The sequence below is a fragment of the Argentina silus genome (assembly GCF_951799395.1).
Source record: "Argentina silus genome assembly, chromosome: 5".
Lineage (NCBI taxonomy): Eukaryota > Metazoa > Chordata > Actinopteri > Argentiniformes > Argentinidae > Argentina > Argentina silus.
In genome coordinates this window covers 6,551,798-6,565,439 of record NC_139659.1, presented here as the reverse complement: position 1 = coordinate 6,565,439, position 13,642 = coordinate 6,551,798, and the positions used below count along the sequence as shown (strand labels likewise).

The window sequence follows — 13,642 nt, the reverse complement described above, 5'->3', positions numbered from 1 at the left end:
CAGTTCAAGCTACTGCTGCTACTGCTCTTCTGTCGCCTCGGAGCCTTCGAGCCTGTAGTGGACCTCTACTCTAGCTTAGACGCCAAGCACGTACAGCACGACACCATAGGGTGGGTACACACACGCACACACACACACACACCACCGTGACCTGCACGATACCATAGCATAAACACGCATACACTATGCTTATATATATATTTTTCTTTCTCAGGTATCTGTTAACGCGTTATGCTGAGTCGTTGGGTCAGTTTGCTGCTGCCTCCCAGTCCTGTAATTTCTCCCTCAGGTTTTTCCACTCCAACCAGAAAGATGTGAGTCCCCTCTTGAGTATGATGATATACAACCCCTCTGCTTGGTGTCATAGAGGAAGCCTGTTCTTCTAAGGTTGCATCAGTCTATAACACGTTCTTTTCGCCTCTCCTCACTCTCCATATCTTTTCCTACTTTTTCCTCATCTCTGACGCTCTTCTCCCCCCTTTCTCCACTTTCATCTCTTTTCCTCTTCCTCTGTCCTCCTCTTTCCCCCTTTCTCTCCTCCAGACCTCAGAGTATATTATCCAGGCGTATAAGTACGGAGCGTTTGAGAAGATCCCAGAGTTCATAGCATTCAGGAGCAGGCTGAACCAATCACTGCACTTTGCCCAGGTCCGCACTGAGAGGATGTTACTAGACCTGTACTTGGAGGCAGACATGTGAGTGTTTGGACACACACACACGCACACACACACACATTGAACTGGTTGTTGTGTTTCTGACGCTCATCTGGTGGAGTGTGTGAGGCTAAGTGGTGTGTCCTGCAAGGATGAAACATGCGAGTGCGCGCACACACACACACACACACACACACACACACACACACACAGGTGTTTAATGTTGCCCTGTGTTTCAGCTCGTCAAGTCTGGAGGAGAGTGTGAAGGCCATGGGTGTGTGTCCAGAGGAGGATGACATTCCCTGGGAAAAGATGAGAGACAACAGAGACCTGACTGTTCTCACCAGCTGGGACCCCAAGGACCGGTATATATACACACACACACACACACACACACACACAACATTACACACACATTTTTACTGCTTTCATAATTATTTGTGTGTGTGTATGTATATGTGTATTCCCATTCCAGGATGTTGACTGAGGAGCACAGGCGTCTGTCTCTGGAGGAGGAGTCTGTCTGGCTAAAGGTACGGTCTCTCACGCTCCGCCTCCTCGCCACTTTGGCTCTGCTAGGACATGCCCCCTCGTCGCGGAACTCTGAGAAGACCAATGAGAATGGAGTACCGGCCAAGAGCTCCACTCTCAACACCCTCCTCTCCCAGCTGGACCAGACACTACAGACAGCAGCCCAGATAGCGGAGAAACATACCCAGGTGGGATACAGTACTCACACACACACAGGAGCATAGAAATGAACTGTGTATAATGTCCCATTGTCTCATGTCGCAAACTGGTGATGTAGTTGTCTTTAATGGTCTTTAATGGTATTGTACAAAATGTATATAGTATAATTCTATATATATATAGTGATGCAATAGTCTTAGTTGCTGATGTTGTGTTGCAGTACCCATTCCTAGGCCCCCCCTCCACGCGCTTGGCCCCTGCTCTGTCTAGTGGGAGCTGTCAGTGCCAGGCAGCAGCCCTGCATCTGTCTGTCCATCTACAGGAGCTGGAGACCGCAGGGCTGGGTAAGAAGGACGGTGGGATTCTCTAGACTACACCACTGGGTGTTTGCCTAACCTTTTGATGATATTCACCCTTTTCCTTTCTTTATACAGACGACTCGTCAGAGCTTCAAACTCAGATCTGTAACAGCTTCAAATCACTAGTAGTACAGCTCCAAGGTAAGAGACTTGGATGTCTCTCAGAGTGAGATGTTTTATCCTCCCCCAACTCTTCTGAAACAAGATCAGTTCAGTTTCCACCTGCTGATCTGTGTCCCTCGCCTCTTCTCTCCCTCCCTGCCCTCTGCCACTCCAGAGATACTGAACAAGTCCAAAGGAGACCTATTGGGAATGAAAGACAGTATATTGAAGACCCACCCCTCCCTATTAGAAAACCTAGTCTTCTTTGTCGAGGTGAGTCCCTGCTACACTTCCCCGCTCACAAAAATGTGACTTCCAAGTGCTCTGTTAAACCGACATCTACAGTACATGTTCCTCTTGTTAAAGTCTCAGTTGACTTGTTGGATAAACAGACACATGCTATACTTGGATGATTGTGGTTGTTGTCTGTTGCACTGATTCTGCTCCTGTTGATGTGGTCCTCCTCCTCCTCAGACGGTGTCTGTGGTCCTCTGGGTGGCCAGTTACTGTGCCAGCGTCCTCCGACCGCTCAAGTCCAGCCTACAGAAGAAGAAGAAGAAGAAAAAGGACACCAACACAGCCCTGGTACAGTCTCATCCTCTCATCATTCATCCTTCTATCCAGCCCTGGTCAGCACATTTTCAATACTCTGACTCACCCCCACCCCCCTCTGGTCTCTCCTCCAGCCGGCGGTGATGTGTGGGTTCCAGGAGTTCACAGGGAGCCTGCTTGGCCTCCTTAACCAGGCCCTGGAGCACATGAAGGAGCAGGAGACCAACCTAATGGCCCTCAAACTGGCCAACCTTACCCTGGAGGGATACACACAGACACAGGTGTGTGTGTGTGTGTGTGTGTGTGTGTGTGTGTGTGTGTGTGTGTGTGTGTGAGAGAGAACTAGTGATATGTTCTGGAACATCGGCATAAACTTCTTTAGGGACTGAGAATCTTGTCTCTATGATTTAGGAGGAGGGGAGTTTCACCAAGGCTGCGATGGACAAGGTGCAGAGCAGTTACTTGCGCTCGCTGCAAGAGCTGGGAGACCTGCTGCGGAAAAGGGCTGACATGTTCAAGAGCCTCAAGATCTGAACACCATCGACCATCAAACACCATCAGCATCAATCAACATTATTACACTATCACCCCCATACCGCCACTCAAAGCCCCACATCATCATCATCATCATACTGTACACCCACAATCTAATCCACCTTCCTACCCTGCCTCTCCTAAAGACCCCCAATGACCCTATCTCTTTTCATTCTCTCTCTCTCCCTCTTTGAGAACTATCACTGCTTTTGCTCAGCACAGAACCACGTGAACTACTCTGAGTTTACACAGTAATTATGAGTGAAAACGAGGAGCAGAGAATCACCTAAAAATAATAGAGCAAAATAGATAGAGAAATGAATAAGCAATTTTAGAAGAACTACTCTAATAAATTATTGTACATAGTCCGCAGATTTAAGAACATCTCACACAACTCCTTCACTGAATGAGAATAAAAATGAGAATACGCCACTTTTCCCTTTAGTTGGTTAGTTTTTTTTTTTTTTTTTTTTTTTCACCTTCCATTGTTTTCTCTGGTGATGCCTAGAAAGATTGAATAACTCCTACAACTCTAGCAAAGAAACATCAGATGGACTGGGCATGGTCTTCCCCCTTTCATTGGAGAGTGCTCCTTCACATGTCTTGTCTGACCTGGCAAAGCAAGGAGGGGCAGCGTTGTATCATTCAAACTTCCCTGCTCATGAGAGCAAACAGAGGAATAGAGCTTAAGGAAATAAGGAAACATGACACTGGGGCTAGCTTGGGAAGAGACATTAAATTGCTCGTTTGTTTGTCAATCCCAGCCAATGTGTGTCTGATTCATGCAACCTGCCTTTTTCCTTGTGAGTAAGTGTTTGTTCTGTGTTTCTTTTTGGTTACATTTGGTTATGAAAGTGAAACCCCCTATTTTGTTGTTTAGAAAGAGCTGTCACATTACAAGCTAGAATACCTGAATCAGAAAATACACAGTACTTGAATGTATTGCAAGATACATCTTTGTTTTTTTTGTTTCAGGGCAAAGATATATGTTTGTAGCTTACCTGGTAATGGTTACACATTGGATAGTGAGCAATTCAGGGGCATGGTTGATTTAGCACTATGAGAATCCTTAGCCTACCCTCAGCCTACCTTGCACCCAAAAGGTTGTATGATATCAATGCTGAATCACTATTCTAAATGTGAAGACAACCTGTCAAATTGTAATGAGGAGGGAAATAAGTTGAGTGTCTTTTGTTAAAGTCTAGCCACAGATGTGTCTGTCTGTCCACCCTGTCCTACGTCATCAACGCTTCTGTCAGTTGCACTGAATCCCCCACAAATCATTTCACAAACCAAAACCGTCACTTTGTGTCTTTTGATTCCTCTCAGTGTGTATATAAACTGTATACCAAAAAAGTGGCTCTGTTGCTATGGCGTTTTCAAACTGAAGGATAGCTATACAAGCAGAAGGGAGACTTGTCTAAGACATATACCTGATGGAGCTCCTTCAGTAAGACAAGCAAGCAGTTCTGTTTACAATGTACCACCTTTGGGGGGAACTGTGGGGATCACTCTGCAGTTATAAGTACTTAGTTGGTTACAGTATGTGTGTGCACTCTTACAGCATTCAAATGAATTATGCTTTGTTGTTTTTGGGTTGTAAGTTTAGTTTAGATTTTACTTTTTAACTTACTTTTTGAATTAGAAATCGATGAGAGGGGAGAAATGTTATGAAAAATATGTGATCTGTCCTCCATACCATCCACCCTTGCACACACATGCCTCTACAAATGATCACCTTTGGAAGACTCAAGCCCAAATCTCTGGACGTTACCCTGGCTACAAGATGTTTGTGGACTGAGTTGAACTCATGTTGAGGTGCTGAGATGTGGTTGACAATCCGGAGTGTCATCTCACCTGAGTACCCTTTCTTTCTTTTGTTAGAAAATGGAAAACAAAAACACTGGAATGTCAAAAAAGGAGTTTTTTAAATAAAATAAGGAAATATATCAAAGCTGTCTTTTCTGGTTTGTTGCATTGCATTACTATCTTCATTTGACTTTCCAGCCAGCCATCAATGTGCATCATAGTTTAAGATGCCTACATATGTAATTCATGTATTCTGTTTCTTTCAACACAATTCAACATCAACGCTTTGCGTTCCTGATAACAATTTTATGCTACATCTCTTTCCGTCACATGTGTTTGTCTAAACGTCACATGAGTGGCCCGGAAAGAGTTCGGTTGATTTTCCGTAACTCCGAAATAAGAAATAAACTACTGTTAATATGGGGATATTGTATTTTGACTCCTAAATTGAGATTATATAGTGGTATGTATCGAATCGCAAGGAAGACGTAAAGCCCGGTTAGACGTCGTCTGTCGCTCTACAAGCCAGACATTTGATGCTAAACGCTAACGTTAGCTCGCTAGCTATTATCCAGCCTTTGGCTTTGTTTTGTTTTGGGTTTTTTTCACAGAAGAGAGTCGTTATTCTTTCATAACACATGAGTGTGTCGCTCGTCGTTATCCGTCTGGAGTTAGCGGACCAGTCTCTCTCTCCACAGGATTTCGACTACACCGCCGGTGAGCTCATGCATGACAACAATGTTATTATTTGTTCCCGACGTCAACAACTTATTGCTAGCTCCATCGCTAGCTGGTGAGTTGATTGTTAGCTAGCTAGCTAGCTAAGCCAGACATAAATAATGCATGTTTTATGCACTATTCCTCAACAAGCTACTTAGATGAATTGTGTCTCAGGTTTCTGGATCCCATCTGTCTCACATAGACTTCAGTGAGTCAGCAATCCACTCATGTATGGCAAATAATACCTGTGAGGTTCTCTAAAAGCGTCTCTCTCTCTCTCTCTCTCACACACACACACACACACATACACACACACACAGACGCACTGACATGCATTGGATTTGTTCGACATGATGATAATAGGTTTCTAAGGACAACCAGAACTTCATGCTTTGTGTTCAGGGTTAGATGACTAGTTTTCTATTTTGAAGTGTGGATGCGTGTGTGGGAGGCTGTGGCTGTTGTGTGCCATTTCAACAGAGCATAATGTAGCCCAGTTGCTCCGCAGGAACCCGTAGTCACCATGCCCTATTTCTCTCTCTTTCTCCTGGCTTCTGCAGTTGACGATATGTCAGAGGAGGACCTTAAGGAGAAAGCTCTGGGCTCGGCCAAGCTCGCTCTGGGTGGGAAGACGGAGCTGGAGAGAACGGCCGTTCTACACCAGCACATTGGCAGCAGGGCCATGGGGGACATGGTCATTGAGACCTTTGGACCCAACCCAGGTAAGATTCAAGCTCTGTATGGATTGTCTGGTCTTTGTAATGGGGACAAATAAGGTCCTTGAAATTGATACTCAAGTTTTTTTTATTTACTGTGTAAATTACTGTGTTTAATTATGAATTAGTAACCCTAAACTACCAATAAAAGATCGCTGTGGGTCAGTCAGACTTCATATATGAAGGTCTACTAATTTCAATTGAATCACTTCCATCTTGCCCTGAAAGATAAAGACAGAGACAGAGATGAGGTGACTGGGGCCTCAGGAAAGGAGGATGATAGGACCCAGACCCCAGAGACCCAGCCAGGCAGTAGTGGCCTAGTGGAGGACACTACCGAGGGTACTACAGAGACGGGCACAGACCCAGAGTCACCCTCCAAGCAGTTACCAGACCAGATCTCCTTCTTCAGTGGAAACCCCTCAGTAGAGATAGTCCACGGCATCATGCACCTCTATAAGACCAAGTGAGTCTCTGCCATACACCTAAAAAACAAGCAAAAGAAATAAAATGCCACGGAAATGTTTATCTTCCAAAGTGGTAATAAAAGATAGGCACACAAAATGGTTTCTAAATCTACTGATGGAATATTGTGAACAAAATGTTCTTCATGAGACAAATTGGTGTCCCTTTCTCTGTCACAGCAAGATGACATCACTGACTGAGGACGTGAGGCGCAGTGCGATGCTCTGTATCCTGACCGTCCCAGCTGCTATGACCAGCCATGACCTCATGAAGTTTGTGGCGCCTTTTAATGATGTCATGGAGCACATGAAAATCATACGGGATTCCACCCCGAACCAGTACATGGTGCTGATCAAGTTCAGTACTCAGGTGAGATCATAACATGAGGTTATTGAGTAGAACTTTAATTTGTTTTTGTTCAGCTTTGAAACATCATTATATAGATAGTTTGCTAACCGTTGAATTTAGAAAATACACCTAGAAGGCCTGTATGTGCAAGGTTTATGTATGGTTCCAGGTACTCAGAATAACTTATTATATGGACACAAACTTTGTTTTGTATAGACAACAAAACCCTCTCTATCCTGGACTCCGCTCTCTCCGCCCCTTCTTCTGACTGTGTGCCCCTCTCTCTGGTCAGGCTGATGCAGACAGTTTCTACACAGGGTGTAATGGTCGTACATTCAACTCCATAGAGGATGCAGTGTGTCAGCTGGTCTACGTGGAGAGGGCTGAGGTCATCAAGTCTGACCAGGTACATATGCCCACCTGGACATTGATTCACAGATGTATTGCAGAATTAAGTGAGTGTAACCCCCCTACCCTACTACCCCCCCCCCCCCCCCCCCCCCCTCTCTCTCTCTCTCTCTCTCTCTCTCTCTCTCTCAGGGGGCCAGTCTGCCTGTGATGGAGTTGACTGAGTTGCCTAAATGTACTGTGTGTCTGGAGAGAATGGATGAGTCAGTCAACGGGGTCCTGACTACTCTCTGCAACCACAGCTTTCACAGCCAGTGTCTACAGCGCTGGGAGGACGCCTCGTGAGTCTAAACACACATACATACACACACACACACCCCTATTACTCTATCACTTTGCAGCAGCATACAAGCTCCACAACAATAACATCCTCTTTTGTCACCTATTCTGACTTTCTACCTGATTCGACTCGTATAGTGTGTGTGGTCAATTCTCCATTCTTCAAGTCATGTGCTTTTGTTTTTTGGCACTGTTTTGAATGTGTCCTTTGTGACAAAATAGGTGAACAATAGGGCATTGTGTTTTTAGCACAGGGACAATAGAGGTGTTAGTTGCTGGTGTTATATGTGAGTGACGCGTGTGTTTTTTGGAGTGAGTGCACACGTGCGCATGCAATGGTATTCTCTTGATATTTCTCTGCTTGCTCCTGTTGTAACTTCTGTCTCCTCCCCAGGTGTCCTGTGTGTAGATATTGTCAGACACCAGAGCCAGTTGAGGAGAACAAGTGCTTTGAGTGTGGAGTGCAGGAGGTAACTACACACACCATTATCTGCTGAAGCTTCAGTAAATGCACACAGCTACTCCTCCTTTTATTACTCTTTGTGCTGCTGACACACATGGAAAAAATGATCTTCTCCTCCTCCTCCTCCTCAACCTTTCTCTCCTTCCTACCTCCTTCTCCCTATCCTTCCTCCGCTTTCCTCCCTCTCTTGCCTCCCCTCACCCTGACCTTCCCCCGCCCTCTTTTCATTCTACACCCCTCTCGCCAATCTACCCCCTCCTCCCTCTTGTAGAACCTATGGATCTGTCTGATTTGTGGACACATAGGCTGTGGTCGCTACGTTAGTCGTCATGCCTACAAACACTTTGAGGAGACGCAGCACACCTATGCCATGCAGCTCACCAACCACCGCGTCTGGGACTATGCAGGAGGTACTTCACTGCGTGCATGTGTGCATGCGTGCAGAAGACAGGGAAGGGTTATTTAAGGGGGCTTCCAAATGCTGAGGATTTTCACCTGCTTTGAAATGCTTAAGAAGTTGCAGACTTTTTCATTTTAATGTTCTATTATTAGAATGCAGGCCTCAAGTCTCCTGTTAGCTGAAGTGTGTGTGTGTGTGTGTGTGTGTGTGTGTGTGTGTGTGTGTGTGTGTGTGTGTGTGTGTTGTAGATAACTATGTGCACCGACTGGTGGCCAGTAAGACGGATGGTAAGATGGTGCAGTACGAGTGTGAGGGAGACACCTGCCAAGAGGAGAAGATAGACGCACTACAACTAGAGGTAAGCTGTGCGTACACGCATGTTTGTGTACGTGTGTGTGTGTGTGCAACATACACTCACTGAGCACTTTATTAGGAACACCTGTACACCTTCTCATGGTGGAGGTGGGGTAATGGTGTGGGGAATGTTTTCTTGGCACACTTTGGGCCCGTTAATACCAATCAATCATTGCTTGAATGCCACAGCCTATTTGAGTATTGTTGCTGACCATGTGCCTCCCTTCATGGCCACAATTTACCCATCTTCTAAAGGCTACTTCCCGCATGATAATGCACCATGTCACAAAGCAAAAGTCGTCTCAAACTGGTTTCATGAACATGACAATGAGTTCAGTGTTCTTCAGTGGCCTTCCCAGTCACCGGATCTGAATCCAATAAAACACCTTTGGGATGTGGTAGAACGGGAGAGTCACAGCTTGAAAGTGCACCTGAAAAATCTGCAGGAATTGCGTGATGCAGTCATGTCATCATGGATCAGAATGTCAAAGGAATGTTTCCAACATCTTGAAGAATTGAGGCTGTTTTGAGAGCAAAGGGAGGCCCTACCCAGTATTAGTATAGTGTTCCTAATAAAGTGTTTGGTGAGTGTAGTTTTTTATAGTAACTCTAGACACATTTCACAGTGTAAAATGCAACGCTGTGCTAACAACTGATGTGTTACAGCAAATCTTCCACCCCAGACCAATGTGTTTTGAATGTGTTTCCTCTTCCCACAGTACTCCTACTTGCTGACGAGTCAGCTGGAATCTCAACGCATTTACTGGGAAAATAAGATTGTTCACTTGGAGAAAGACACTGCCGAGGAGGTAGGAATACTGCACTTTGATCCAGGCTTTGTTAGATATTACTTGTGTCTGTACCTTCCTGATGTTATTGCTTTGTTAAGTCTCTTGGTTTCAATCAAACCTCTATGGCACCCAGAGCTTGTGTGGTAGTGGATGTTTTATTTCAAACAGAATGTTGGAAGTGTGTTTGTGTGGCAGATCAACAACATGAAGGCCAAGTTTAAGGAGACCATAGAGCGCTGTGATAACCTCGAGCGGCGGCTGGGTGAGCTGGCCAAGGATAAACAGAGCATGGAGAAGAAGTAGGTGGAGCCTCTCAGTCTTATCACACTACTGTCAATCATCTCACCAGCAAAACGCTATAAAAGCCTCTCCCCCCATCACTCATATGCATGCAGGGTAGCCAAGCCAGCTACTATACTAGCACATACACACTCACACTGCCCCCCTTTCCCCCCCCCCCCCCCCCCCCCCAAGATGTACCCAGTTGAATACTCGTGTGGTGAAACTGGACCATGACTTGAAGGAGGAGCAGGAGATGAACCGCTGTCTGAGAGACAACCAGGTGCATCTCCAAGCCCAGCTGGCAGAGGAGGAGCGTAAGGGCCGGGAGACAGGTGAGCACGATGCTGAAGCCTGACATCAGACATACCTGCATCTCTACAGTCTGTACTATAGCCCGGCACTGAGCCCTAACCTCTGTGTGCTCCTTCTCTGTCTCATCCTAGGTGAGCGTAAAGACGGGGCCATAGCTGAGCTGCAGGAGCAGCTGAGAGACGTGATGTTTTACCTGGAGACGCAGCAGCAGATAGAACACCTACCCCCAGAGGCCCGCCACGAGATCCAGGAAGGCCAGATCAACATCGGCGCTGGCCCAGCCTCAGCTAACCCCGGCCCAGGGCCCTCGTCCGTTGGCCGAGGCAGGAGGGGCCGGTCCAAGAGGGGGAAATAGAGTGGACAGAATCAGGATGTAGAGAGGAAGAGACATTATTCTGTGTGCGTGCGTGTGTGCGTGTGTGCGTGCGTGCGTGTTTGAGTTGAAAAATGACCCTCAATGTTTGGGGGTTAAGGTTTGCTCAATATGTCCACTCACCTTTGAGAAGGTTTGATTTGAGGGATTGCCTGTCAGGAAGTGTGGAGGGTGTGGACAACTACTGCGGTAGAGGGTGTTATGAACACATGATAAAGTAATTATCTCTATTGTTTGAATATGCTGGCTTTTTCCAAATCCAAATCAGTCACTTTTTGTATTGGCATTGTTTTAAATGGGTTGTGTTTGATCAGTGTGAAGTTCACTTTAGCTGGCTCTCAGTCTTAAGCCATTGTCCTTGTCACCAAACATATGAATCAGTCTTCTCTGTTCTGCGCTGTGTGTCTTGGACCAAGGTCAGATCACGTGACTAGTTAATCTCGTAAAGAACTGTAGCTGCCTTTTCAGATCAGTACTGATGATGGGAATGACAAGAGGGCAGGAAGCCACTGTAGGCCATTAATATGACACCTATGGAAAAAGTTACAGGAAAAACGTTCCCTTTCCCGTAACATCCTGTGTGTGTTCTCTCCCTTGTTCCTGACTGATGTGTGCTGACGATAAAAGACCTAGCCAACACTTCACCGGCCATTGAATAGGTTATGGAAACATATTGAAGCTTGTTTTTATAATATCATCACTATTTTATGAGAGTGAGTAGTATTTTCTGCTCATCTGGTGAACGCTGGAGGTATTATTCAAATCTAACAGAAACAAATGTAGTCTGTTTTAAGTGGTGTCCGTTCAGTTTCTAATTTGACTGTGAATTGATGTATCATCTAATTTATATCTAGTTATATTTTTCAAAATTCGGGCCCTATTCAAACTGTAGATGGCGCCAAAAAGCCTTACCTGAGTGTTGGGTTCTGGTGAAATGCTCAGGACAAAGAATGGATGCCACCTTCTATCATGTAGAATAGAGAGGCATACAGCATGGCAGTTCTATGCAAGATATTCCTATCTGCAACGTAATGCGTCACAGCATTGAACAAAGCCTTGATGGTGTAGGGGGGAATAAAGAGCAGATCAATATGAGGATTCATATGAAAACTAGCTTTCTGCACCTTTTTTTCATTTTGATGACGCAATATGTGCCAGAAAACTAATAGTCACTTTACCTGAGGCACAAAGTGCACAGTGTTTGAAATCATAGATGTCAGAGCTATTGAGTGTGGCAGTGTAAACTGGCTGATGTTTTTTTTTTTTATTCTAATACTAAGCTCAGGGCAGAGGCCAACCAATCACATACAACAGAGCTATTTGACCTTGATCTACCTGTGTGTCTGTAGGCATGTTCTTCATGAACTACTGGAGCTTAACTGTTTGAGAGAAAAAAACAAACATTTAATCACACCTTCAATTCTCAAATTATTCTCCTTCATTGGTCTGAAACAGATGACCTCTCCCTTCTGTTGCCTGTAGTTACACACAGAGAGACAGCGAAACGTGTAGGTCTGCAGCTTATTCCATTGTGAGTGTGTGTGTCATGACATGGGAGCCAGTTTAACATAGGCATCCAAAAAGTGCACAGTGCACAACTTCAGCCTTTCAGTTCTCCTTTCTATTCATGTTACAGCGCTAAATAAATTATGTTACCATTTGTTTTGAGGATGGTTGTGGTTTCTTCCAATAGCTGGTCTTAGAAAGGCCTCCCTTACTGACCATTTAGGAGTAGTATAAGCTAACCTCTGATTATAGTCAGCTTGTCTCTTATAATGTTAAGATTAGGGAAGTAATATCAACTTCCTGGAGTAATCATTTACCACCTACCATCACTTGGCTGCTCAGTCACTTCATAGATGCTCAAGGGATGAGTCATAGAAATACTGAAAGCAGTTTGTGAGAACTCATCATAGTTGCACTGTATTCTCTAGAAGAGAGAGATGCATGCAAATTGGTTGACAGACTGACCTTCCTCTTCCAACCTGCTAGACCAACCCCACCCTCGACCGATACAGACCAATAATACACTGACACACACTCATCATAAGCTATTAATAATGTCCTGTTTTGTGGAAGTCATTAGCTGCATCATGGTCAGGACTTCAGTACAGAAACACATCAAACTGATAATGGAAGTGATGATAAAGGTAGGCATTATTTAACCAGCATTTTGCCTACAGCTAGTGCTATGTGGTTCATGTTCTCATAATGTGTATGCGATATGTGCAATGCAAATAGCTGAGTAGTTGATGGTGAGTCACATGCTATCAGTGTAAGAAAACATTTCCGGGGGAAGTGGAGCATCCTCTCAGTGACTGACTTATGCATTTAACTAAAGCCCCCTGAGCCTTAAAGCATGTTGTTGCAGAATCTCCCCACTCTCTCAGTATTTGGCCTCTCTGCTACCTCCTCTCAATTTCACACCATGCATTATTGCTATCATGATATTTCATTTGACCCGGTCATTATCTGGCATGCATCACCCAAATGTCACCACAAAGGGGCACACCCACACACTGATAAGATCACTCCTGTGAAATTAATGACACTAATGTGAGTATTCTCTCTGGTATGCAGATATTATGATAAAGACCCCACCAGTGTTTCCTCTCTATATACAGTAAACAAATGCAGTATACTGTAGCCTACTGTATGTAACTTGTTCTCCTCCCCCTGCTGTGGTAATATGCAAACATTTATAATACCTGGTATAAAACATTTATAAAACCTGGTTTCCAAGAAGAAAAAGTCTGACTAAAGTACCTACAAAATATACAAGCTGATACACTAATGCATGCAGGCATTTAGATGATTATTAGTAGGACAGAAAACTGGCTCCATTTCCACACTCTACTGAACAACATGAATGGGTGACATGGAAGACTGAGGGGGCAATAGAGTGATTGTGTGGAGAGAGAGGGAAAGAGAGAAAGAGGAAGGAGGAGGAGGAGTCTACAGATGTTAGAAGCAGGAATGGGGAGGGTAACATAGAGAGACTGAAGGAAGGGTTCTATTTCAGTTGCAGTCGA

General features: G+C 44.9%; 2 protein-coding genes across 3 annotated transcripts in view; both read left to right on the top strand.

Moving 5' to 3' along the window:
• Positions 1-4,833, top strand: part of naa25 (N-alpha-acetyltransferase 25, NatB auxiliary subunit) — a 10,729-nt gene extending 5,896 nt beyond the window's left edge. Inside the window, exons 14-24 of the mRNA XM_083670127.1 lie at positions 1-110; positions 215-314; positions 544-695; positions 893-1,018; positions 1,129-1,372; positions 1,564-1,687; positions 1,778-1,843; positions 1,980-2,077; positions 2,279-2,389; positions 2,491-2,637; positions 2,768-4,833. The exon at positions 1-110 is cut by the window's left edge and continues 71 nt beyond it. Coding sequence (XP_083526253.1) covers positions 1-110; positions 215-314; positions 544-695; positions 893-1,018; positions 1,129-1,372; positions 1,564-1,687; positions 1,778-1,843; positions 1,980-2,077; positions 2,279-2,389; positions 2,491-2,637; positions 2,768-2,890 — 1,401 coding nt within the window. The 3' untranslated portion in view covers positions 2,891-4,833. The remainder of the gene's footprint in view (positions 111-214; positions 315-543; positions 696-892; positions 1,019-1,128; positions 1,373-1,563; positions 1,688-1,777; positions 1,844-1,979; positions 2,078-2,278; positions 2,390-2,490; positions 2,638-2,767) is intronic.
• Positions 4,834-5,057: 224 nt separating this feature from the next.
• brap (BRCA1 associated protein) lies at positions 5,058-12,272 on the top strand. Of its 2 annotated transcripts, none has more exons than XM_083670546.1 (13): positions 5,058-5,416; positions 5,980-6,141; positions 6,370-6,601; positions 6,780-6,969; positions 7,241-7,354; positions 7,489-7,637; positions 8,030-8,105; positions 8,370-8,508; positions 8,747-8,856; positions 9,572-9,661; positions 9,839-9,942; positions 10,118-10,257; positions 10,369-12,272. In XM_083670546.1, the coding sequence occupies exons 1-13, from the start codon at positions 5,338-5,340 to the stop codon at positions 10,590-10,592; spliced, it is 1,809 nt and encodes a 602-aa protein (XP_083526672.1). In that variant the 5' UTR covers positions 5,058-5,337; the 3' UTR covers positions 10,593-12,272. The 2 variants fall into 2 exon arrangements, with proteins under 2 accessions (XP_083526672.1, XP_083526671.1); XM_083670545.1 differs by having other exon boundaries at positions 6,364-6,601.
• The last annotated feature ends 1,370 nt before the right edge of the window (positions 12,273-13,642 follow it).

Excerpts from the sequence above, each read along its gene's own strand:
- brap (XM_083670545.1), top strand. The coding sequence starts at position 5,338 with ATGAGTGTGTCGCTCGTCGTTATCCGTCTGGAGTTAGCGGACCAGTCT. Across the intron at positions 6,602-6,779 it reads ATGCACCTCTATAAGACCAA|CAAGATGACATCACTGACTG; the intron begins GTGAGTCTCTGC and ends TCTCTGTCACAG. Across the intron at positions 8,857-9,571 it reads TAGACGCACTACAACTAGAG|TACTCCTACTTGCTGACGAG; the intron begins GTAAGCTGTGCG and ends CTCTTCCCACAG.